Here is a 26,398-nt window from a genome sequence, read left to right as displayed (position 1 = left end):
GGGACAGGTGGGCTTAGGCGAGTCTCTCATCAGAGCAATGCCCGTAGGTGGGCCGAATTTAGGCCTAGAACATGCTACATTAGATTTAAGGCTGGGCCATATTGGCCGGATTTAGACCAAGAACCCAATTAGAGATGGTTTGGGCCAGGCCGGGTTTAGGCCCAGAAAGTGTCCAGTATAGTGAACGTTTGGGCCAAGTGGGCAGGGTTTAGGTTCAGAAACTGTCCAATCAGATCAAAATTTTTGACCTAGTGGACCGGATACAGGCCCAGAACGTGTAAGAGTGAAGTTTGGGCCAGGTGGGCCGGCCCAGAACCCCATTAGAGTGAAGGTTTGAGTAAGTAGGCCGAGTTTAGGCCCAGAAAGGGTCGAATTATTGCAAAAGTTTGGGCCGGGTTAAGGTTCAGTAAGTGTAAGGTTTGAGCCAAGTGGGCTGGATATAGGCCAGAACGTGTCTTATTAGAGTGAAGGTTGGGCAGGTGGGCCGAGTTAAGACCCAGAACCCCATTTAGGCCAAGTGGGCCTGGTTTTGGCCCAGAAAGTGTCCGAGTAGAGCAAAAGTTTGGGCCATGTGGGCCTTGTTTAGGCCTAAATCGTGGGCCATTAGAGCAGAGGCTTGGTTTTCACCCAGAACATTCCCATTAACAGCGAAGGCGGGGCAGAGTGGGCCTTAAAATTTCGGCGGGTCCAACCTTGATGCATGCTCCCTTGTCCGCTGGATATTGAATCTGTAAAATTCAAATTTCAATATAACCATTTTCTTTCTTCATACTGCTCAACTTTTTGTCTTTGAGTTTACTAGGGACGCCCAAAGGGCCGTAGCACAAGAAACTAATTAAAAGAATCAGAGCCCAAAGCTCTAGGAACACAAACACCAGCTAAAGCATTCAGCAAACATTGTGAAAATTGAGCCGAAGGGGCATTAAGTGTACTCACTTTAAGCTGCGAATGCTATCTTTAGCGACGACATCTGCAACTGTTTTTCTCTCTGTTTGAGAAAGAAAAGAACAGTCGGAGCTCAGGGCAAAGGCAAAAAAAACAGAATAAACACAAATCCTAACTGAAAGCAACGCTTTCAAACAGAAAGATAAAATGTAAAACTCTTTCAAACAGAAGAATAAAAAGTAAAACCATTTCAAACAAAACCAAGAAAACAAGCGACTACTATAGCCAGTTGACAAGTTACTACTTTTTGTGCAACTTTTGGAAACAGTTGATATATCAAAATCTGATCCTTTGTATATTATGTAGTTGTGGGATTCCTGACAATTTTGTCAATATTACCTCGCGACTTGCATTTTGCAGGGAATTACAATCTCAGTATAAAAGAAGAGAAACCAACCTAGAGGCGCCCCCGAGAAGGTCTCATGCTATTATCAGAGTAGCTCTATATACCTAGAGACCACCCAAACTAGAAAAGTGTTTATTCATGGCTCGGTCCTTCCTGTAATTATTACTCCTCCCTCCTCCCCCACCTCTCCTCCCTCTTCCCCTCTGATTCCCTGCATTTTCTCTTCCTTCTACTTCAGAAACACTAGTTTGCTTGTTATCTTGCTCCTCACCTGAGTCACCTTGACTTCTTTCTCCTCCTCCTCTTCCCCGGCCTCTGGAATTCCGAATGTACCCTCTCCCTCTCCCTCTCCCTCTCCCTTCTGTCCGAGAATTATCAAAGTGCTTATCTTGCTCCTCACTTGAGTCGCCTTGACTTCTTTCTCCTCCTCTTCCCCGGCCTCTGGAATTCCGAATGTACCCTCTCCCTCTGCCTTCTGTCTGAGAATTATCGAAGTGCTTATCTTGCTCCTCAATTCTCCTTTCTCCTCCTCCTCCTCTGCCCCAGCCCCTGGAATTCTGATTATACCCTCTCCCTCTCCCTTCAGTCTGAGAAATATCTACATGACTATCTTGCTGCTCAGAGTACTCTGTCAGCTTCTTAACAGCACCAAGTGGAAGATTCCCGCCACGACCAAGACCATGAATCAATTCTTTTTGTGCTTCAGTAATTAACGATGCCTCACCCACATTTGCAACTGCAACTGAACCTGCTACTTTGTAACTATAATTCTTGCCATCTTTGACATAATATTGGGGATTCCGTCTGGAACCCCATTTTGAACTAGTAGCATTCTGAGATGAACTTTCAGTTCGTGTCTCCCAAGGTTTCCCAATATTTGAACTGCTTTTTTCACCGAACGACTCAATTTCCCCTGCTCCTGAATCCGCAACACTCAGTCCTAGATCATCAAAAGAGTCATCATACTCATCTTCATACTCAAATTGCGAAACAAGGGCAGCAGTTTTTGCTGAATACTTTTCGTTTTTGTCATCAAGTGTATCAGAATCAGGCAAGTCAGCTTTAGACTTCCTAACAAATCTTCCCTGTGAAGATGATGATGAAACTGAAGGGACCCCATTTTGTTGAACCCTAATGGCAGCCACTGTATTAGTAGTGGTGGATGCTGTAGGTTCAACTAGTATTCCTTTCCCTTTATCATTCCTACTAACAGTAGCACTTCTGGGTTTTGGCATTGTCTCTAATTTAGTATCTAAGGACAGCAGGTCTTCATGAAGAGTTCCTTCAAGAATCCTTTGAATCACTTCCTCGGGATTCTGGTTGTATGCTTCAAGACAGGCAGCTAAGAACCCTTTTCCATAATCAGGGAAGAGATCCTTCACTTGACTAATCTTGGACTCCTTAATTGCAACATCTTCATCCACCGCTACCTTGTTTGTTAAAGGGGTTGTTGCATTGGTGTGCAACTTACCAATGACCTTCTGAGTACACATCAGTATTCCAGATACATACCCCAACTGCTCATCATCCATGATTATCCATCCTGCATGAACAAAGCTGAAAAAATATAATTTCCTTCTTCAAGCACTAGTATACTTTAAGCTTGGTTGATGAGGTCAATCTAGTATGGTAGGTAAGTTCTATCTAAAAAGATTTGTGCATCAATTCAACTCAAACAGGAAAATTTACTACGAAGCTTCAATTTCAGCACTTTTATTCCCAGATGTTCTTAATATCTAGAAACAGACTACAAGATATAAAAGGAGGACCAACTCCCAGATATAAAAAGGAGGACAACAAATACATATTATATATTCCTCCATATTTTTTCAGGTTTAAAATTTATTAAGTATCCTGTCCTATCTATACATTTCCCAAGAACTATTGTTATTACTGACATCTATCACCTATCACCTATCACCTATTTTCTTTTTCTTTTTCTTTTTCTTCTAAGCAATTATCACCTATTTATTCAAAACCAATATACCTTATGATATGTACCCAACGTCTGCATTTATACATATATAACCTAGCAATTGGAAAATTTCAGCTCAGTACCTACAAGTAAATCAAGCTGTAAAAGCATATAATTGCTTACCGTGATTTTGTAAATTCTCCACTTTGCCCATAATATTGAAGTTCTTCTCAACATTTTGAAGAAATGTTTCCCTATTCTGGTTTTCTTGAGCACATACTGAAATTCCATTAATCTCTCTCAACAGTTGAACCAAAATGTCCGCTCTAATATAAGGATCCTCTAGTTTAGCTGGGAACATCTCTGCAGCAGCAGGAATGGAGAGATTATCTTTGAATACCTCATCACTTAGATAGCATGAGTCCAACAGTTTCCATCCAAACTTGACAATTCTCATTGATAACATCTTCAAACTTATAGCAACATTTGACACCATTTTATCTTCTCCAGCTGCCAAAATTATTCGGAACCCACGCTGCAAAGATGGAAGTAATGAATCATGCAACCTTGCTAGAGTGCTTAGTAATTCCTCGTTCCCATAACTGCATACACATAGAAACAAAATTTACTACTTCAAACATGCTGACATCCTTATCAGATACTCGACCGTGAATAGCCAAACTAGTTTAAGACACCTGATTGTGAACCCAACAAGCCAATTCCATGGGATAACTCAAATTCCCCATGCATCCACAGGAACTTACTGCAGACTGCACCTACTACTATTCTTTCTCAGACCAAAAGTTTTGAAAATCCAATACTAAACAAGGTACCTTTTCTCAACAGGGCACAAGAAGAATATTGAGGATGGTTTGTATGCAGTTAGAAAAGCATCCATGGATACAATTGCATCGTTTATGAAGTCCATAACCTACCAAAAAAGAAGACAATATCTCAGTTCAAGTACCAGAGCAACCAACCATCAGATGTCCAAAAGTAGGAAACATAAATAGCAAGGATCCACAAGAAATAGAAGTGATCCGATGTCCATAGTGTAGCTGTAAACTTGTTTAAATAGAACTTCCATATATAACATTGCATGTTACTTTTATACAGTATGAAGCATGATACATCCAGTAAATGCCACTCTTTACTGAAAAATCTCTTGAACAAGTTGGAAGAAAAGATTAAGATATGAATCGGAGAGGGACCTTTATCAATAAAACAAGACAAAGCAACTTACCTCCAGTAAATCAGCAAGAAGACGGCTGGATCCGTGTTCTCCAGGATTTCCAGAGAGAAAAAGGGCCTGTGCATGATATTAGGAAAATCCTTTCTGTCATGTATCCAAAATGCAAGCAAAACACCTTATTGAAAATTTACTTACAAATCCAACCACAAAAATAAAAATAACAAAAGAACTATTTGATAACAGATTTCAACTATTATTTGATAGACAGACAATTTGGATCAGCCTACGTGTCCTGACTCCTTTAAGTGGTCATTCATAAAAACCAATGACCAACCCTTAGGCTGCAATTATATTTGGGGCTATTGCATGGAACGTAAATTAAAAGAATATGACTTGTGGTATAATTGGATTTTGGAAGACTACCTCTAATGCCGTGCTACTACGTTGATACATTGTTTGTACAATGCTCAGAAAATGTGATGCCACAGCAGTCAAATTGTCACGGATTGTAGCATGGGCTGTCACTGCATTGCCAACCTGAAAGACATGATAAAATGAGAAAGGGTAAGAGAGTGTGTGGCAAAGATATAGACCACTATTTATAAAAAAATGCTTACCAGCACTCTCGTCAAATCTTCATTTTCATGACTATATATAGCACATATGTCGAGCAACTTAGGCAAGTCAAGCAACTTCTTCTCCTGCAAAAGAGCTACATATGGAATTAGTGAATAAGTATTATCAGGACACAATATAAGTGACAATAAGACAGTAAACAATACCCTCAGTCATTGACCAAGTGTTCGCATTGATTGCCAGTATGAAACAAGTACACCTCAAAGTAATCACAAACTGTACTGTCTCCTTGATAAATTACCTAGTGTGTATTTCTATTAGACCGCATCTCTTAGAAGCAGGAAATCGATAGAGTAATACACTATATGAATTATTATGTCAATGGAACTGTAACACTATTACATCATTTATAATTTTACAGAGACGAGAGACACACCTTCATGGTCTTTAGGACTGAGACTATCAGCAGCCCGAGCACCAGGATCCCTGTTAGAAGATCTGCAGTAGGATGAAAAATATGAAAAACAGCATACCAGTGTGATTTCAACATACCAGTGATAGATTACAAAGCTGAAGCTAAACTTACATTCGATACAATACCATAAAAACGCGGCGGCTCAGTTCTAATTCCCCTACAATGACCCCTGCCACCATGTCCTTGGCTCCGCGATGAGGGAAATCATACCACCTGCTACGAAACTGTAGGAAGCTCTCCAAAAATTCATGCAGGGAAGTATCACTAGCCACTGACGGACAGTAACGTGAACCGAGAAATGCAGGGCAGTCAGAGATCAATAAACAGAAATGAAATGCTAACACTTGTTTCATCAAATTGTGATAAGACGAATCCATCATTACCTTGTCTCCAAAACTCCTTAGGGTTTAGCTTGAGCAATCGAGAAAGCTCTCTATTGAGAAGATCGACGACTCTCTGAGACTCCACGGCGTCCAATCCACCTTCGTCGGCGCCGAGGCCAGCGGCAACAGCCTCATCTTGGGGCAAGTAATTCACGAAATTGCCCTTGGTCGACAGCCACTCGCCTCTCTCTCCCATCCGAACCCTACTACTACTATTAGTACTACTGCTACTCGCCGGCGGCGCAGAAGCAGCGACGCTTGAAGCTTCGGCATTGGACGGCTGGGACAGCGATTGCCGGAGGGAGGCGGAGAGCGTGGGATTTGGGGATTTAGGGCTTCTGGGACGATTCTGGTCTTGATTTTTGGGGACGAAGACCTTTTGGGTTTTGGTGAAACCCTTGCTTCCTCCGGCTTGCCTATTAGTGTTGCCCTGAGGGTTCCGGTGACTCGACATGGCCTAGAAGATCCCGATCGGAGTGAGATTTTTATGTATTGCTTTTCCTTTCCTGCACTGACTCTCTAACTTCCTCAGGGTTCCCGGTTCAGGTTTTACTTCTTTTCTTTTGGGCTTCAGCGTTCTCGGGCCTTAACAACATTAATGTGATTTGTGTGGCCCATTCAGCGTCCTCAGATTTGCCCATGCATACTGGCAAAGCTAACGATGCTCGTACTAATGCAAAGCATTAATTGAAAGACATCTTTCTTCCATGTTTTACCTCTAATGACTGGGAGAATTTCAAAAAAAAATACAAAACAAAACAAACCTTTATTCTTTAAATAGAGTAACTCTTTTATAGGGTAAAATTAACTTTTCCAAATGCCATATAATCCTCTTACAATTTACTAGAAAAATGGGAAAACAGTCAATTATTAACTAGAATAGTAAAAGAACTGGGTTGCACGACCAAAAGGAAAGGTACTGGGTTAGGGGCTTAAAACCTTAAAAAGAAAAAAAAGGAAGTGTACATTCAACAAACCACTTTATTGCGGTTTATGCAAAGCTCCACATGATTTTTATGCTGGTTTCTGTACTGTGTATGATAAAGAAATAAATCTCTTGCCTGCATTTCCCTCAAACCAGAGCAGCAGAAAACTGAAACTCAACTACAATACAAAGCATAACAATTAGTTTCTTTTTTCATTGGACTACCACTGCAAACACAGAATACCCACCCATATCCTAAACTCAGATCATACCCACTCAAAATTCGTTTCTTTAGGTAATATTAAAGCAATGAGGCAATCAGGTTGACAAGGCGCAATAGAGAGCATAGAGCAAGTCTCTTCCGAGTATGGAAGTATGAAGAGAAGTCTGGCCCACATGGAATTCACCGCTGGGATCTTGATCACTCCAGAGCAGTCCCTCTGCTTCAAGTATGACAAGAAATCCTGAAACTGAAGAGCAGTATTGTAAGACTTGAGATGTTTCCAAAGTTTAGGGCTTCAGTTTCAACAGATTAACATGTGTCAACTACACTTCGTGTTCTGTAGTATACATGTACAATATATAATTATGAAGCTCAAAGATCTTCATCTTACAACATGACTTGTCATTCACTGCTCACATAGCTGAATGACTGACATTTAGAAAGGCACGCTCGAAATTGCTCGAGTCTCAAGATGTAAAGATTGGGATGTTTACATACTTAGATTGGACTGAGATTATAAATTAGTTTTTGCTTCCATATATCTAAATCTTGAACTATTTATGCATAAGTTATGTAATTCAGTTAAATAGTACAATCACTTTATCAAGGTAATAGTTAGAGAAGTCTCTAAGGGAAAAAAATCAGCTGCCATCCTAGTAGACGGATGCTACAGAGCTACAAGACCAAAAATGAGAAGAGAGGAACTTACCCCTTTCTGATCGGCTGCAGAAGATGGGATCAATCGACACACTTCCCTCTGCAACAAATATTAAAGAAAAGACGGTGCAGAAATTTCAGAAAGGGAAAGAAGAAAATAATTAAATGTTAATATGAAGAAACTTGGTCTGCCATCAATTAAGTCGGTTAGTATAGAAAGGGGATTAATTTTTCTCCTTTTGAAACCTACAAGTCTAAGGTAAATTACTGAACTTTTCCATTTTCTTCTCCACAAGTCCATTAGTCTGATACAATTTTCAACTGAATTGTCGTATTTTCATTCAGTTGGATCAACCTCTATAAGCCATTAGTATCAAAAATCTAATTAACATGGATTTCCCACATTGTTTTACCATATATTATCTATTGTGTCGGTCAAAAGTATTGTGTTGGTCATCTTATAAAAAGTGTGTATTTAAGTAGTTAAAGAAGATGGGGACAGAATACAATTCTCCATATGAGAGAGAGAGAGAGAGAGAGAGAGAGAGAGAGAGAGAGAGCAGCATAGCAAGAACTTACCTTATGTGGTGGGGTGCTAGTAAATGTTGATTTCACATGCCGAAAATCTGTACGCTTGGTCATGTCTAACTTAAGAGGCCATCTGCAACAATGAGACGTAAAATTTATTAACAGATATCCGTATATTTGCAATCATTAATGAAATCCAGAAAGCAAACTAGGTAAAATAAAAGAGGTGATTCCTTACTCTATAGGTTCAGAAGTGGCATTGGAATATTTGCAAATATCAGAATCCACTCTATATGCATTAACTGTACTGTAATGAACACCACTCTTACACAATGTTCCCTGCCACTGATATTGTGAGGGTTGTCCGGAAGTTTCCACAACAGATGGTTCTGAAACAGCCACAGGAGGGGAGGGGGAACAAGGTGGAGGGGGAACAAAAGGTGGCTGTGATTGAGGCAAAGGCGGTGGGGGTGGGGACAACGGAGGTGGCATTTCAGGTAGAGGAGGTGGCAGAGATGATAATGGTGGTGGTGCTATGGGTACTGAAAACATACGGTCAAATTGCTGCACCGGAGCTCCCTGTATTTGTGCAAGTGGAGTCACAGAAGCAGGAATGAAGGGAGGTACTATAGCATTACCATGAAAATTGTTGGGGACTACACCTGGTGAGATTGGGTTCAAAGGACGATTGTGACTTGAACCCCGTGGATCCCAAGAACTATTTGGAGGGAGGTAAAGAGGTCGCATAAATGGAGATGAGGAAATTTGTGGAGGAGGTGGAGCTGAGGGTATCTGTGTTGGTACAGGAATGCATGGAATGCTCCCTGGTGCAGAATGCAGCTCCATTCCAGGTTTTGAATACAACCACCTAGGTTCATTGGCATGAGAAGCAACGTGACCACCTAGAGCAAAATCATTGAATAAATTCCATTAGCATCAAAGGAAATAGAGGACATTAATTTCAATGAAAGTTATATGAAAAGGTGATCACCTCCTTGTGTAGAATTCACAGCTAAGTTACTGTCATAACCATCAACTCTTCTGGTGCCAGCTTCAAGCATCTCTGTAGAGCCAGTGACAGCTCTGTTTGACTGAAACATATATCCACTTTGTACCGAATTCCCCTGATTCTCAGATTTTACTCTAGGGGATACAAGCTCCACTGAGTGGCTCTCATGCTTTACTGCAAATGGGGTAGCAGCAGTATTAGACATGTTTCCCTGGTTGCTTCTGATGTCAACATGGGTAGGGGTAGGTACAGATCTGGCACCATCAATGTGAGATACTACATTAAGTGATCCGGCACCATATGGTGCCCTGTGGTTACTCCTTTCCTTGCGATGCTGTCTGAGATGTGCCATCACAGCAGCAGCTTCTTCAGGAGTATCAAATTCCATCAGTACCGCACCTTCATTGCTGACATCAGTGACCGAGTAAGGAGTCTTGCGAAGCACCTTCCTTGATTCGTGAAGAATCTCATCCTTGGCCCATTGACTTGAAACATTTCCAACATAAACATGACAACTAGAACCAACTGCAACACCATTCATAGCACCTCTAGTTCCCAGTCCTGTATCCATAAACTTTATGCACCAAGGAAAATGTCTGCGCGTATATTCACGAGTCTTTATGGCATCAAGAATGTTTCTATACTCAACTACAGCAAATCCTTTATGAGGAAAGAAAAAAAATTGTTCCATGGCACCAAACCTCTCTAACTGAAACCTTACATGGGCTTCAGATACATCAGAACCAAAAAAGCCCAGCCAGAGCTGTTTAGAAGCTGAGAAAATGTCCATGGCTGCAACATCCCCATCAGAATACCAAACAATTTGAGTCTTGGGGGACACATATGACGACACAGGATGACATTTGGGAGATTCAAAAGAACTGTTTGCACCTCCACTTGAAGATCTCATGGAAGGTGAACCAAAATCCAAATTTGTATCTTTGCTCTTCTCAATATGAAAGTGGTTTCTCCCATCAAACGAATTACTCCTGAAGCTTAATGGAGACCTTGTGACAGGTGAAGGCATCTGGTGGTTCACTACGTCTCTGGGCATGGAAGACCTGCCATGTGACATATCTCCATGCTCCCTAATCTCAAAGTCCATGGGCCTTGCACCGCCACTATCCTGATTGGAACCCGTTGAGTGACTATTAGCTTCAAGAGGCATTACAGAGCTACGAGCTTTCATATGTTGACCTGACACTCTATCAGAATAAACATCACTGCCAGTTTCACGTAGGTTAGAAAACCTAGACACCAGATATGGTCGATTGATAAATCTCGATGGATCAGAATCATCCTCATCACTGTCTGCTCGATTACCTTCTACGTCCATTACATCTATAAAAGATTTAAAGACACCCTCCAAAGCAGATTTAAAATCTGAAATAGATGGCAATCTACATAACTTCTTATATTTTGAGAGCATCCAACTTTGCAATAATGGATCTTTACTAAGAACCTGCATGTTTAGAAAAAGACAAGCTCAAACTACTAGTCAACAGGAAAATAAAAAGGAGTTGAATGCCTTATCTTCAAGCAAATACTTGAGATTTTTTCATCAATGATCAGCAAGAAATACAGGGGATAATCTATATACAAATGTGAAAACCCCCTATTAACAGGTGTCTACTCCTAAATACAAATCCCTCTGTGTTTCTTGGTTTAAAATTTCCCTGGCAATACATCAACTAATTTGAACTCAACAAGCCCTTTAATATTATTGTATTGAACTTCACTCCGGTTACAATTTTAGAAAGACAAATGGAAACAAGAAAACATGTGAATTCATTATTATGTACCAATGTGCTACTATCAAACACAAAAGCAGATCTATCGCTGCAAAACTAACAAGAAAATGTGACTGATTTTTTCTTCAATAGCTAGCAAATGTTAAGAGTTATATGTACATTCTCACAAATCAAGCTACTACAGTTCAGAATCCAATGCACCATAATATATATAGCAGACATCCATTCAACTGAAGGGAAACAAGGAATTACCAGTCCTAACAAGCAGATATTTGAAACTGAAATCGCATCTTCAAAGACGTTGTTTCCATCTGATGCTAGCTGCTCAGAGCTAACATCATTGCCTCCGTTGCTTGTTTCAACAAAAGTTGTACTTGTTTTAGATTCATCACTAGTTTTGCTCAAATGATGCCCGCCATCCTTATCGAGTTTGCTTGTTATTTGACTTAGAAAATACTGCCCTTTAAGAACTCCCTCTGATGAGGTGGATTTCAAGAGTTCAAAGCAGGCTGCAAGTGAGTCTTTAGGATAACAAAAGAAAATCCACAGTAAACAAAGAGCACGTAACTGGGATAACTTAGTCACCGAAGATTCATTTCCATCAGAAAACTTCTCCTTTAGCTCAAGAAAGATATCAGCAGAACCTTGCATTCTCACAGTCTCTTTACCAACAATCAGAAAGACATCCTTCCACTCAAAGGACGATATAAAGAAGGTAAGCACATTCTGAAAAACGCCGGAGCAAATACCGCGAATGACAGAGGATGTTGACCCCACCGAGGAAGCAGTGCAACAAATATCCGATAGACCAAGAATACAGGATTTCGCAGTCTGGAATGCAAAGCCATTAGTATCCTCTCCTCTATTTATCAGCCCCACACTCCAGTTATGCATATTGACAACAACTCTTGCCGCGGCTTCAAGAGCAGTGGGGCATTTCGAAGCATATCTAGGAATGAGATCAGCCACAATGCGTTGTACACTCGTACAACCTGTGAAGTTAGCCTGATGATTAACACAGTGAACACAAAAATTTACAATCTAACACTATGAAGGTCACTTATCAATCTCAATTTCTTTCAGTAAAAACCTAAATCATGAAAACTCGCTGATACTGAACTGAGAATTATCACTATCTTCTTCTTCTTCTTCTTTTTGATAAGAATTATCACTATCTTCTTCGATAGAAAAGAAATTAGTGGAAACAATCAGGGGCAAAAGAGTAAAACTGAAACTGACCTCTGGAGGCGGTGATGAGGGAGAGATAGGCTTGCTCAAGATCGGCGGTGAGAGCAGAGTCCTTCTTGGAGAGGCAGAACTTAATCCGCTTATAGCAGTCGTAAACTCCTCGAATCTCGTCGCGGTGTCTACGTTTCCTGAGAATTTCGTCCTGGGAGAGAGATTCTGGAGCTGCCGCGCTCGGCCGTTGGGCTAGGGATTGTGGCGGTGGTGGCGGAGATGGTGGCGGCGATGAGGATGGTGGCTCTGCTTCGGCTTCGTGCAGCCTTCGCTTCTTCGGGGGCTGCTCTGCGGAGGCCATGGAGGGAGAGAGACGGCGTCGTTCTGAGGATTTATCAAATAGCGACGACTGAGGTTGGCCGGTTCGGACCTCAATGGGAGACTCTGAATAATTACTAATCCCCCATTTGCTAATTAAGGATTGTCTTACGTGGCTTTATTATTTTGTTTTTTGAATCTGCCCGAGGGGCAATAATATCATTCATCACAAGCCAGAATTCCGCTGCCATTTAAAGACATAGGCAAACAAGAAGATAGTGGTACATAGAAATAGACATACTCATTAGACAATCAAATGCGTAGAGGTAGCGTGGTAGTACCCACAGTGGTACATAGAAATAGACCTACTCATTAGACAATCAAATACGTAGAGGTAGCGGGTATCCTCCATTAGTACTACGCCGGAGGCGCTAGAGATCTAGGTTCCTAATACAATAAACATTATTGTAATTAGACAAAAGCTAAAAACAACATAGGGTTGGCCCAAGGGCCTAAACCCTAGCCCAAAATAATGGACTAGGGCAGAACCCCAGCCCAACATTTCGTGGCCCAATAGAGTAGTCCACCAAGGAATTGGCATCAAGCCCATCATTCTGGTACGGTCCAAGTCCACCTTCTCCCACCAACGACCTGTCGTGCAGCACCGTCCGGCCAAGTTACGGCCGACCCACATCACCAGACCAGCGTTGCCACGAGCCGCCCCACCACACCATCGGCGATCGATCCAAACCGCTCCGAGCCACGCCACAACGACATGGATCAAAACAGAAACCAATCCCTGATCCAGGCTTCGAAACCCCACTGCCATCGAAACATGGCACCGCCGCTCCAAAAAACCTCGCAGTAGAGATCGGTCGCCGGACCGTACAACACAAACACCGCCTTCGCCGCACACCCGGCTGCACCATCTGAACAAACCCGTGCAAATTCCTCCGACCAAGCCCTATGGGCATGTAGATCTCCCATCCGGCAGCAAATCCCATGACAGCAGGCGAGGCCGGAGGCCGGCACCGACAGCCGGGCGCCGCCGGACGAGAAAGAGTTGAAACAGTTTAGGGCCTTAGGGTTTCTCTAGTTGAGAGAGAAACAGTAGAGAGATAGGCTACCTTATTCTGGCTTTATTATTTTGTTGAAATTGTTTTTTGTGTAGAAATGAGGAAAGTAAAACATTTTTTTTCTTTTAATAAATGATTGGAAGCAAGAAGTAAACTTAGAATTTTTGAATAAAAAAAAAAGTTATACTTAGAATTTAGTGATTACAACCCCGCTAACTAGTAATATCACTTGATCTAGCTTCATTAGTAAGTTAGACTTGTCATAATTTTCTCTTAATTTTTTTAGTTCGTTATTGGTGTCTTTTTATGTTCTCACTTGTCTGACAGTTAAAAGATATTAACTAAAAAAACTTGAATGAACAAGCAAGAAGAATCCAATGACATCTTCCAATTGCACAAAAGTAACCCCAATAAAAAGATTTAAAGTTAATTGGATCCCATGCTCGATCTTCCGTTTTGAAATATCAAATATAAAAAAAAAATACTTTGAACCCTCAATCGTAGTAGGGCTAGCCCCTGAGCCGGCTGCCTCTCATCTAAGAAGAATGATATTAATTTAGTGGTTATACAAAAAACAATTTACTTAGGGTTTTTGTCCATTTACACAATTTTTAGATATTTTTTTCCCACTTACCCCATTAAGTTTTTTTAATTCCCTCTTACCCAAAACACTCTAAGGAGGTCTTACCTAATACCCCATTAAGATTTTTTTTTTTGTTTTTTAATACCATTTTACCCTCACCCCTTTGTTATTTAGAGAGAGAGAAAAAAAAAATGGAAGAGAGAGAAACCATGGGAGACTTCGCCGGAGCCCGGTCACCGACTGCCAGAATCCGGTCAACTTTCGCCGGATTCCGGTCAACTTTCTCTGGATTCCGGTCACCGGCTATCGCCCACAGGAATTTGCTGAAAATCTCACCAGAAAGTTTTTTTGCCCCCAATAGACATCTATTGCCCCCTAATAGACGTCTATTGCCCCCCAATAGACGTCTATCAACCATGTATTGCCCCCCAATAGATGTTTATTGCACCCTAACAGAACTTTTAGTCGCAAGAATGGGAACTAATCTCTTAAAATTTAGACAAATAAACTTTGATTAAATAAAAAAATTGAGAAAATTACATCAATTCAAAACGTCTATTGCCCCAATAAACGTCTATTGCCCTAATAGAACCTTTTTCACCATCACCGTTACATCCAGCTTCTCCTTTGGTCGCCCAGACCGAAAAGCTTCATTGCCGACATGCCATATTCGGTGAACCATCTCATTAACCTCATCAAACGGCACACTTCCATAAACAATGCCCAATTCCCGTTATCATGTTGTCTACGACGCCAACGTCGTCGTCGATGACGGTGAAGAGCCGATATTCCAGATTGCGAAAAGTGGCGATGTCGAAATCGAGATCAACGATAGCCCTGGTGGGATCGTCGGTGCAGTAGCAGGTTCACATCACATCCCAGACCACCGTCACCCTCATATAATAATCCTCCCGGAGCTTTCTTTTCCGGTTGGGCTCGGCCGGATCTTTGTCGGAGACGGAAATGCAGTAGTCAAAATTGTTTTGGGGTCGCAAAGCTTGCATCTTGAAAGATCGACAGTGATGACCGAACTCTGGTTTTTGACGGATTGGGAAATCGGATTGTCAAATCCGCCGCCTTTGACCGACTTTCCAGCGCCGACAACGTCGTTGACGAGTTGCAGAAGCTCCGACGCGCCGTCGGCAAGCTCCACCGCGAGGCTCTGCATCGAGACAGAGTTCGACTCCGGTAGCTCCGACCGGAGCTTCAGGTATGGACTATCGCCGCCATGTCGTCCACGATCGTGATGCCGGAGTTGGAGAGATCGGAGAGAGAGAGAGAGAGAGAGAGAAACCGGATGTGGAAATTGGGGAGAGAGAGAATCATGCTGGGGGAGGGAGAGAGGATAAAATGTAGTTTATTAATTAAATCAATGGAAAAAATGTCATTTTGTTTTAATCAGGGTAAGTGAGAATAAAAATTTGTTGCTGGGTAAGTGGGATAAGTTTGGCTAATTTTGGTGCTATGGGTCAAGAATAAATCTTATTTATTGAAGAATAATTCTATAATCTTGACATGAGAATTTGAGGATATCATGCCTAAATATAGAAAACTTTTACGTCAAAAAATTCAGTCTATTTATCATCGCCAACTTAAAGGTGAAAAACGAAAGTAACTCATTAGAAAGAAGAATTACTCCAAACTTTAAAGCAAGATAGATGTGCATTTGAAGAATATGACGAACTCGAATCTCTGGTACATCCGCTTAGACACAAATTTTTTCTTGTTCTATCATGTACTTAGAACTAGTAACTAGACTATAACTATATTTTTTCATAACCGCGTATTAATAAACAATTAGAGGGAATAGCTGGAAAGCCTGCAGGCAGCTGATGACATCCAATGAACATATGATTTTAGATTTTTTTTTAAGTATGATTTTAGATCTTTATCAGATCAAAAGATTATCATACCCAATATTATATGCTCTCAAATATAAGTATAGATATATTTGACCATATAATTATTGATTAATTTGTATTTGGTTCCCAATTAAGGGTCTTCTCTGTAAAGTGTAAAGTCCATAGCCAAGAGTACATCATGGTGCATTTAGAATCAGAGATCAGACGTGTTCATATATTAAATAACTGAGGATTCTCCTCGTGATAGAAACTGGAGCTTATTTAATTCAACTCATTACAAGTTAGGAATTTAAATTAATATACATTTAATTCTTTTTCTGTTCTTCTCTGCTATATTGATAATTATCAATTAGAAAGGGAATGGGAAAAAAAATATAGCATCTTGTTGCTGTGTCATAGAAGTGGAGACATCTTATGCAGGTCGAGACCGATATCCATTCCGTTATAAGCAATAGGAGCATACATCCACATGTCATCGGAGCTCAAAAGCTGCATATATGCACGAATCCAAAATCAGTAACTATTGAAGCAAGAAAACAATTTTAGATTTATTAAAAAAAAATTGTTGCACTAAGTCTCACCTTGATCTGGAGCTGTAAAAACTTGACATAATGGACTGCCTCTTCCAGCATTGTGCTGATGTCAACCTTTGTTCCATTAGGGACAAGATTCTGCAAGACTCTCAATCGCTCGTTGATTCTCTCCCTTCGTTTCTGCAAGATTCGAATCGAAAGAAGATTTGTGAGAAACCGTACGTATACACATGTGTTTTTGTTTTTGCAAGATTTGAGATGAAATGTAATAACGTACCCTAGCATAGAGGCTCTGGGGATCAGTTGCAGACCCTCTATTGGCTCTTGTCTTGCCATTCAAGTTAAGGGCTGATGATGATTTGGGGTCTGAAATTTCTCCTGCTCCATTGGTTTCTTGAGAAGCATTGTCATCCTCAGAGCTGTTATAAGAGCTAGAGCTCTGTCTGTCCACTCCTGTGTTACTCTCGTCTTCATCTTTCACCTTCAGATCTGAGTTAGCCTTTTGGCCCTTCTTTGACCTCGCATTGCTCTTCTTAGTTTTCTGTAGCAATAATTGAGAAAGTTGACAATTAGAACCACAGCTTCATAAACAGAACCAATATAAGTCATTGATTATAAAAACTTCGAATGATCAATGCTTACATCTTTCGACAAACGGGGTTTCTTCTTTGGATTACTCTCAGATGCATCTTCAGTGTTGGATTTCTCTGCCGCCGCATCCTGCATCCTCTTGAGTTGCAGTTCCTTTGGTGGTTGACTGTCATCTGAAAAGCCCATTCTGCCACTGCCGGAATATTCAGTGTTACAGACAGCTCCTTCCATCCCAATGTCACTAAATGCCGGGATGAATGACCCAAAATTGCTCTCAGTATTACCAGTCATAGAAACATCAACGGATGTAGAGATGTCATTACTCATTGGGGTATGGCAAGAGTTACCACCAAAGTAGTAATTCTCCGGGTTCAGAATGGCAGTAAAAATGCCACTGCCAGCACTATAACCAGAATTATTTTCTTGAGGAAGATAGTGCATATTAGAGCTGAGAGAGTCTAAAGAATGAAAGAAGCTCTGATTGAACCTGTTCAATCCCATTTCATCACCAGCTTCAGGATTGGGGAAAAGGGTGGTTGGGGTTTCAAAATTGAATCCCTCATTGTGTTGGAAAGGAAATGAACCTTCATGACCAAGAAAATGCGGTGTGAAATCTAGCTCTTGATCTTCGTTAGAGAACAATCTGCTGAAGCACTCCCATTGATCTCCCTCAGCAAAAACACCAAGAGACTCCATTAATATGTATGAGTGTGTATTTGTGTATAGTGCTATAAGCCTATGGGTGTGAGAAGCTCGATTAATTGCACTGAGGACAAGCAAAGGACTGGACACATATATATACCCAATTAGCACCCCAGAAGCCCTAGCTACACAGGAATGTTAGCAAGTGATTGACTTCATTTCTTAATTCCCTAAAGCTATCATTGATGATGGGGGAAGGTCCTCATTCTCTGCAACTGATTTCAGGAGTCCACTGTGGGGCCCTCATACCTTGCAAGTCACAACTCAGAGATGGGTCCCATTTGGCCCAGTTCATGCAATGATAGGATTAAAATAAGCAGAAACCTTCAATGAGATTAAAACACCTAAGACCAGATGAAGCTCCCATAATTATGAGGGAAAACTGGAAAAGGGTCTAAACCAAATGATTGAAGGTCAGTTAACTGTGATTAGTTAATCTTTAAAATGTGATAATGTTGTTAATAACAAAGGCTAGCTGATTGGTCAGGAACAAAGGCTAGCTGATTAAGACGGATGGACTTAGAGTACACAGCATGCGCAAAGATGAAGATTAAAACACTGGCATTGTGTTGGAACTGTGAGAACGTGGATGGTCTAATTGAATAAATTAAGGGCTGCGGAATTGTTTTGGAATAAAGAAAATGATGGGAGAGGTCGGCAACATCGTGGGGCTGAGTCTGACATTTGTTTAAGCTCCGACAAGGTAACCGCAAAACTCGTTCTTGGTCTTCTTCCTCAAGACCTTAACCTAACAATTGTTTCGGATCCGAGCTCTGCAGCTCAAGAGTATCTACCATTAACAATTATACAATCCGAGAAGGTTAAATATCTTGTAAGTACTGTTTACAACTCATCTATAGTACCATATCCTATGTATTTAAAAAGTCAGCCCTCCCATATAATAGAATTATCATTTTGCCCTGGGCAGTACAATCACAGAGGAAGGCAATAACACGCCCTCAACACACCAGTCTTAGCTTGCCAAGTTATTTATTTCTCCGTCTCTTTAAGGCATATCATCAAGCATCACTCGCCCTTATAGTCTCTATTCATTTTCGGGTTTCATTTTCTTGTATCTTAATACTCCTTGTAGGGTATTGTTTCTCCTTGAACATATCAAGTATCACGCCTCTACATTCTAAAACCATAATACTAAACAAGATTTCACCCGATAATGGTACAATTAACGGCTAGGTTGTCAAGATTGTTAAATAAGAAAACATTTTTCTCCCGTAGTAATGCTAAAGAGACCACATGCGAATCATAATTTGTAATAACCAATGCATCCCACAACTCTTCAAGTATACATCATTTAATCAGCTAGCATAATCCAAATAATTAAGTATGATCGATCCTATAGCATTATTATCAGCATCATATCCTTGATCCAAGAGCTCACATTAACATGTGCTCTGTTCACGTAGTAGATCGAACAGAGTAATCACTAATCAATAAACAGCAACCCAAAAATGGATTCTGCAATTTACACACAACGATATGTTGGGATTCGACTAGTTGTATAGGCTTTGCTGCTATAACATTAATTTGCTTGCATGTGTGTCGTTCGATGCAATCCCTCTAGCCTAATATAGAGCCATAATAAACACGTACGTACCCAACTGTCGTTTCTGTATTCTGCCGAGTCTTGCGGTTTCAGTCTATATTAGTTCCCACGCGTCAGAAAGTGATTATTTTTGCAAGTTTTCTAATCATATTATGTACTCCATCTGTTCCACGAAAGTTCGATAAGGTCTTCGTTGTTATTCATTGTTTGCAAAATTTGGCACCGGCCATTGCACGACCTTTGGAAGAACAAAAGAAAACCATAAAAACCATAAAAACACAGCAAAGGAATAAAATCTATACGGGGCATATTTCGAGCTCCCTTAAAATCTGATTTTATTCCTTAATTGAAGAAAAGAAACTCTGGCTAATACATTCATCGCCTCTTCGCACGATTTTAGGGTTAGTTTAGGGTTTGGGGCTCTGCGATTTCTGCATTGTAATAGCCTAATAGGAAATGACAACTCATCCATATACATAACAAACTCAAACTAAACTAAATTAAGTTCATGGCAACCTCAAGCCACGTGACCCTTTTCATAACCATAACTTCATTTTTTTTTTTTTTTTATCAATACCATAACTTCATTTTGATTGTCATTAGGTTTGCAAGACAAATGCATGCATAAGCTTTCTTATTTGTACGTGTACACTACTAGAAATCTGTTCATAGACATCACATGTTTTAAATCGGTCAGACTTGCCCACGATGTAAAAAAGTAATCTAACATCGTTTTACGAAAATACCGATTTAAATGTATGTCATTAACACCAGTTCTTAAAATGACCGGTGTTAAAAGTTTAGTTCGAAAATTTGCGGGAACCTATTTTTGCAAAAAAACGCTAAGTTTTTAAGTGAAATGAAGAAGCGGGGACTAAAACTCAAAACTTTCACACTTAGAAAAAAAATTGCGCCCAAATAGAAACAGATGGAAAACCCTAATGTTACTCTCCCTCGACCTCCTTCATTCTGAACTCCTCCCAAACTAGATCTCCTCCCAAACTCGACCTCCATTCTGGACCCTAAGCTCACTCGAACTCGCCGCCATTCTGGAGCTCCTCATTGCTTCCTTCATCTCCCTCTCTCTCCCTCCCTAGTTTCACAGGTAGCTAGCTCACACAAATCGAGCCATGGCTCCTCCCAGTATTCTCGGTCCTCCCGAGTTCCACAAACCCTCACCCACCACCACCGCTCCGCGCGCCACCCCAACCCAAATCCAAACCCGACTCCAAACCCACCACCGGCGAATCCTTCGTGGACCTGATGGTGGCGAATTTCAACGACGTCGGAACCAAGCACGACCTCCCAATGGGCCTGACGGAGAACGACTCTGCCACGTTTCTCTCCACCGGCAACCCCTGCCTCGATCTCTTCTTCCACGTCATCCCAAACACTCCAGGCGACTACCTCACGTCCTCACCGATGGGACTCCAATGGTGGCCAGTGTCGTGTCACTGGATTCTTCCTTTATCGCAATCACTTCATCTTCTTCACCTTCATATTCTTCTTCGTTTTTAACGAAACTAAGGCACGCGCCGAGTCTGTGACTTTGTTTTGCAGTCACGCCCTTGAGTGGGAAGAAGCACATGGCTCACACAATTGCTCACATCACTCTCGGCCTCACTCAGATTTCTTCTGTCTTTGAAGCCCCAAAGGTTTTGCTCTGCTCCGTTTCGCTGAAATATTTGGAATTTTAAAATTGCTTGGCATGTATGTGTTATTTGTATAGAGATTTTGTTATCTGGATTAGTTTTTGGTGTTAATTTTAGGAAAATAAAAATCTAATCTAGAACTACTTTGTAGTTGTTCATGATTGCTCTTATTAGTTGTTTGATTGATCTTGAGCTTTATATATGTAAAGGATCGATCTATTTTGCTGTGGTGATTCGATTTTTGTGTTTATGTGATTAACTTTTGTGGAATTGAAGCTATACATAATATGTGAGCAATTTGATTTGATTGTAACTGGATTTCGTTGTGTGATGTATTGATTTGATTGTGATTTATGAAGCTCACTAGCAGAAGAGGCCTCAAACATTGCTTCCTTATATAGTGATGTTCTACAGGTAGAGGTTCTGGGCTGTTGGTTGGGCTGATTGGGAAAAGGTGAAGTTTTCAAAGGTTGAATTGCTCCCAAAAGGCTTGGAAATCCGGACTGAAGTTTTCAAAGGTGAACTTTTTTATTTTTTGCGTATCTTGAACGAGGTTGAGTATGTTATACTGTTTCCACTCAATATTTGGAGTGCGAAATCTTGCCAATGTTCTCACACCTGGTTCATTTTAGCTTTACTATTGCCATTTTGGTGGGCCATACTTGTAATTTTTATGTTGATTGAGTTATATCTAGTATTGCTATGTGCTTGCTTCCTCGAAGGCTTGGAAATCCGGTTTCAATTGCTCGCAACAGGATTGGAAATCTGGTTTCTTTCACAGAAGGTATGGCCTTCAGCAATATTAGTTGCTCTGTTTTTTATTTTCCTCCAGTTCAATATTGCATGTAAAATCCTTTTCTGAACTCAACCATGCTTTGTTCTTTATTTATTCAACTCTTAAACTAAGGAGATATATCATTTGTGTTTATCTACTGGATGTGTGGTTGTAAATAGCATCATGGTCTCAGAGTTTACTGCATGATTATTTTTATTTGTTGTAAATAGGATCATGGTCTGAAAGTTACACATTTTGTTGAAAGAAGTTATTGTGCGTTTGTACTATTCTAACTTGCATCAGTTAGGATTACGAGGTTTAGGGAAATTGATATCAAAGAGGTGCCAACTTTTGCAAAAGGATCAGATTTCTCATTATTCATTGCACATGCTGAGATTAGTATAAACCTTGTGAGTGTGCTATTTCACTTTGTTCTCTATGATTGATGATATGTTTAAACTTACAGATTTTCCTCTGCTGAACTTGCTACGAGGACTGGTATAATCTAGGTGGTTTTCAGGTAGGAGGTGGGATCAATTCAGATAATTCTTTGCAATACATAGAAGAAGGGGCTACCCACGTCATTGTCACTTCTGTGAGTTCTGTTTTTCTCCTCTTCTAAAATTGAAAAACCATGTATATTTCTTAGAACAATTAATATCAGGAAAACATTTTCTAAAACTTGTCATGGTTTTCTTGCAGTATGTATTTAATAATGGGCAAAACCTTGAAAGGCTTAAAGATCTTGTTCGTGTTGTTGGAAAAGAAAGGCTTGTTTTAGACCTTAGCTGTAGAAAGAGGGTATGAAGTTATCCAGAATTATACGTCTTATGTCCTTCATTTGTTCACTTTCTTTACGAGGCTAAGCAGCCTCATTAGACTACGTATTCTTGAGCAGTTTTAATTATTGCCTTTGAAATATCAGTTTATTAAAACTCAGATCATATTATGAATGCTAGAACACAGTGGACGAGTTTTGCAGCAAGCTACTGGAACTATTGTATTTTTTTTTTTTTAAGCATTTTCAAGTACCATGTTTAATATATAATAGGCTTTTGTGCTTTAGCCTAATAAGCAACTGTCACACATTCGCCATCTCATTAATTTATTCAAGCCCCTCTTTTATTCGTTGGCCTTAATGTGTATCTGGTCTTTTATGTGCAGGAAGGTAAATATGCAATTGTCACAGATAGATGGCAAAAGTTCAGTGACGTGTATCTTGACAAGGAAATATTAGACTTCATTGCCAAGTATGCAGACGAGTTTCTGGTACATGGTGTCGATGTGGAAGGGAAAAAGTAAGTCATTTTTATTGCCATACATGTTTCTTTACACAATACATATGCTTACATAAGTGCGGCAGAAATATAGATATTTAAATAAATGCTCATGAAAACCATTTCCTTGTGCGAGTCTTTTTTTATATTTTGTCTGTTTCTTTATATGGTCACACTCTTTTTGTTGTTATCAAGAAAACATATTTTACCAATAAATTAGAATAGTTGAGGAAATTTGGTGGATTCCCGAATTATAAATTACTACTGATTTTACTACTGTTCAGAACATAGTGTATATGTTCTTTGGTTTACCAAGAGTCGAAGTAGTTTAGATTGAAAAGATTTGGCTTATTGCTGCTTTTTCCGTTAGTTTTAGGCAGTGTTTGGTGAGACTTCTTCTGATAATCAACTAGCAGAAGAACATATGTATAGCTGGTTTGACTTTTGAAGATGATCCAGTCGATAAAAGTGAAAAGCTGGAACGAGATGGGAAACAATGGGTTGATATGTGCTCTTCAAGGTGTTATGTACCCAGAGTGCATGATAATGTCCTGCTGCAAAAGTGGCTATGTGAGAATAATACAAAACGTTTTCTTTAGCATAATTTACCCCAACCTAACACTGGCTGACCTGAATAAAGAACTGTTCAGTAATTGGTGCTAGGGTAGGTATTCACAATCTGGTCAGTTCAAGTGTGTTTATTATACAAATAAATAAAAGCACATTTATGTAGATTATGTTAAATTTCTACTTGTTTCTGACTATATCAGGAGCTCAGTTAAGGCCCTGGAAGTCTCTCATTTTGCTAGTTACTGATGTCACTGAAAACATGTGCATATAAGTATACCATTTTTCTTGTGCTCCTTGAATCCTGTTTTCTTTTTCTTTTTCTTTTTATGGAGAAGAGTGCTCCTTGAATCCTTAAGCCTGATACTCTTAACTTTCATTTTATCTTGTGCTTTACAGATTATGAAAATAATGTTTCTGAATACAGGGTTTGTGCATCTGGCTTCTGTTATCCTTATTCTTATCTTTTCCCATCAAGTTCTTTATATGGGCAGTTTTATTATACTGTTTTCCTATGATACATCATAACTGCTTCTTGGAGTTGTTGTGATAGTGTTTTTTTTTTTTTTTTTTTCTTTTTCTCTTTTTTTCTTTTCTCTGTGATAGCTTCTCTGAGCGTTTGTATAATTCGCTAGTATGTGATTTTCATTGTTATATCAAGAATCAGTTCAAATTGGAGCTAGTCTTATGGTTGCTCAGAATTATACTGAAATGTTCAACCAATGATACTTAAATTCAAATAATAAGTGATGCATTTTGAAATCCACAATCAGAAATTACGCAAGCATATATATTTGGCTGATTGTAAAGTTGCTCAAATGACATGGCATGTTAGCATTCTTCTTGTAGTTTGTCCCCTAAGTAGTGGTAAAATTAACAATAGCATTCTGCTGCCTATCAATGTTACTGCAGATCACTATCTTCTCTTTGATTTTCCAACACCAGGAATATTATCATGAAACTCATAAAGAAGTTAAACCTCAAGTTATGATTATATTCTTCTTTTGTGATATTGTTGCTTTGACCATTCACCATGACCATGAATGATTGATGTGCCTTCTGCTCTTCATTTGGTTGGCTTCCTGATTTTCTGCAGTTGGCTGCAACGCATTTAGTTGATGCCCATATATGCAGTGACGTTGCAAAGTATGTTACTGCATTTCTTCTTTTTTATCAACCATGATACATATGGAGCTCCCACACATAAATGTCTTCTCTAAGATTGATTTGATACATAACTATGGAAGCTAGGTAATGGCTGCAGCTGTCTTCCCTTTTTTTTCTTTTTCCCTTTGCTTACACATGACTTGCAATGTAACTGTGTGGAAAGGTGATATGGGATTATGGGGTTTTGCTGCATTTGGAAAACGAGTTTGCTTGCAATTTCATGTCTTTGCTTTTGACACAGGTACTTGCATGAACTTCTTACTCAAAGAGATGAATTTGACACCATTGCTTTGTTGATCCGGCATCTACATATAATTGTCAAAGAGACGACTTTGTACGTATTGAAGTGGCTGATTATATACAGAGTTTGGCTACCAACATGATTTTGAGTAAGACTAGTTTTTGCTTTGAAGCAAAGTTTGGTGTTGAACTTTTGTAGTTGGTTGCTAATATGTTTATAGGCTAGCCTTTGTAGGTTTTGGGGTTTTATTTTGTGAATTATGTAGAATCATGAATGAAGATGAGAAAATTAATGGAAAGCCCCAATTTTTGAATGATGAGAATGTATTTCAAAATATTTTCCCACCACCAGCAGCTAGATGATTATTTGCACATCATTCTTATATATATGAACTGATGTATATAAATGGGGAACAAAACAATAATGACAGAAAATGATGTCAATTCAGAGATTAGAAATCAGTACCTAAAACTGGACTGATGTCTCATGAATATCAACATATCGAAATGTCACCCCAAAATCGATGTACACAAAATCAATGCACATCGATATCTAAACACCAGACCGTTATCTAGTGTCAACGTACAAATCAGCTGTTATAAAGTAAACCGATTTACCATGAAATACAGGACATCGGTTTTGAAAAATAGAAATGATGTCTACAAAACTACTAGACATCGTTTCAACTAACGAAAAGCGATGTTCCTAGTAACATAAAACATCATTCTTAATAGATTAACTGATGTTGCCTAAAGGTACATACATCGTTCTCTGGAGAATAAGACGGCAAGATGCACGTAAAAATGGACACGAACAAACAAATTTTTTTAGAGACTGATGTCTACGAGTGTATTAGACATCATTTCTGAAATTGTAATCGATTTAAATGTTCACTTAGGTATTGTTCGAGATATACTTTATTAAGCATAAAATGTGAAAATATGAAGAATTAGACATACCTAACATACAAAAATATGATGATTATAACGATTATACATCGATTTGTTTTTTAGAATCGATGTTGGTTGTTGTCTGGGACATCGGTTAAAAACGCGCTTATACTGATGTCTATATCTTTCTCTACACCCACTAAGACATCGGTCGAAAATTAGTTTAACATCGGTTCTGGGCCGATGTCTATGAACAAAATTCTAGTAGTGGTAAACCCAGTCGACTTAATAGGTACATTTATATGATGGATATTTTACTATATTTCGGAACATGGTAGAAATTTTCGATAGAAGTATTGGAGATATGTAATGTCAAACTAGCTTGTATATAAGTTTTATCGATTCTGTAATCAGTTAGAAGCTAGCCACAAGGATAATGAAGAATCAGAGACCTAAACAGCACTTTTAATGACCTAAACCCTAATGTCCCTCACCT

At 39.6% G+C, this 26,398-nt stretch overlaps 1 protein-coding gene, 1 long non-coding RNA gene and 1 pseudogene across 10 annotated transcripts; 1 reads left to right on the top strand and 2 right to left on the bottom strand.

Annotated features, from left to right (window-relative positions):
* Positions 1 to 1,080: 1,080 nt before the first annotated feature.
* Positions 1,081 to 12,565, bottom strand: LOC133736072 (uncharacterized; annotated as a pseudogene).
* A 3,728-nt stretch (positions 12,566 to 16,293) lies between these two features.
* LOC133735526 (transcription factor RSL2-like) lies at positions 16,294 to 17,812 on the bottom strand. The gene is made up of 4 exons (XM_062162927.1): positions 17,119 to 17,812; positions 16,754 to 17,017; positions 16,525 to 16,656; positions 16,294 to 16,432 (listed from the first exon to the last, which is right to left on the bottom strand). The coding sequence occupies exons 1-4, from the start codon at positions 17,761 to 17,763 to the stop codon at positions 16,337 to 16,339; spliced, it is 1,137 nt and encodes a 378-aa protein (XP_062018911.1). The 5' UTR covers positions 17,764 to 17,812; the 3' UTR covers positions 16,294 to 16,336.
* A 2,210-nt stretch (positions 17,813 to 20,022) lies between these two features.
* Positions 20,023 to 25,333, top strand: LOC133740125 (uncharacterized). 9 transcript variants are annotated; one of them, XR_009861025.1, is made up of 7 exons: positions 21,214 to 21,769; positions 22,227 to 22,355; positions 22,463 to 22,561; positions 22,925 to 23,058; positions 24,517 to 24,588; positions 24,701 to 24,855; positions 25,013 to 25,333. It is a non-coding gene; the product is annotated as an uncharacterized LOC133740125 (long non-coding RNA). The 9 variants fall into 9 exon arrangements; XR_009861029.1 differs by lacking the exon at positions 24,517 to 24,588; XR_009861022.1 differs by lacking the exons at positions 24,517 to 24,588; positions 24,701 to 24,855; positions 25,013 to 25,333 and adding an exon at positions 20,023 to 20,988 and having other exon boundaries at positions 21,400 to 21,769; positions 22,925 to 24,021.
* The last annotated feature ends 1,065 nt before the right edge of the window (positions 25,334 to 26,398 follow it).

Source organism: Rosa rugosa, chromosome 3 (genome assembly GCF_958449725.1).
Source record: "Rosa rugosa chromosome 3, drRosRugo1.1, whole genome shotgun sequence".
Taxonomy (NCBI): domain Eukaryota; kingdom Viridiplantae; phylum Streptophyta; class Magnoliopsida; order Rosales; family Rosaceae; genus Rosa; species Rosa rugosa.
The sequence above is the reverse complement of the archived record's forward strand: the minus strand, read 5'-3'. Positions and strand labels throughout refer to the sequence as shown.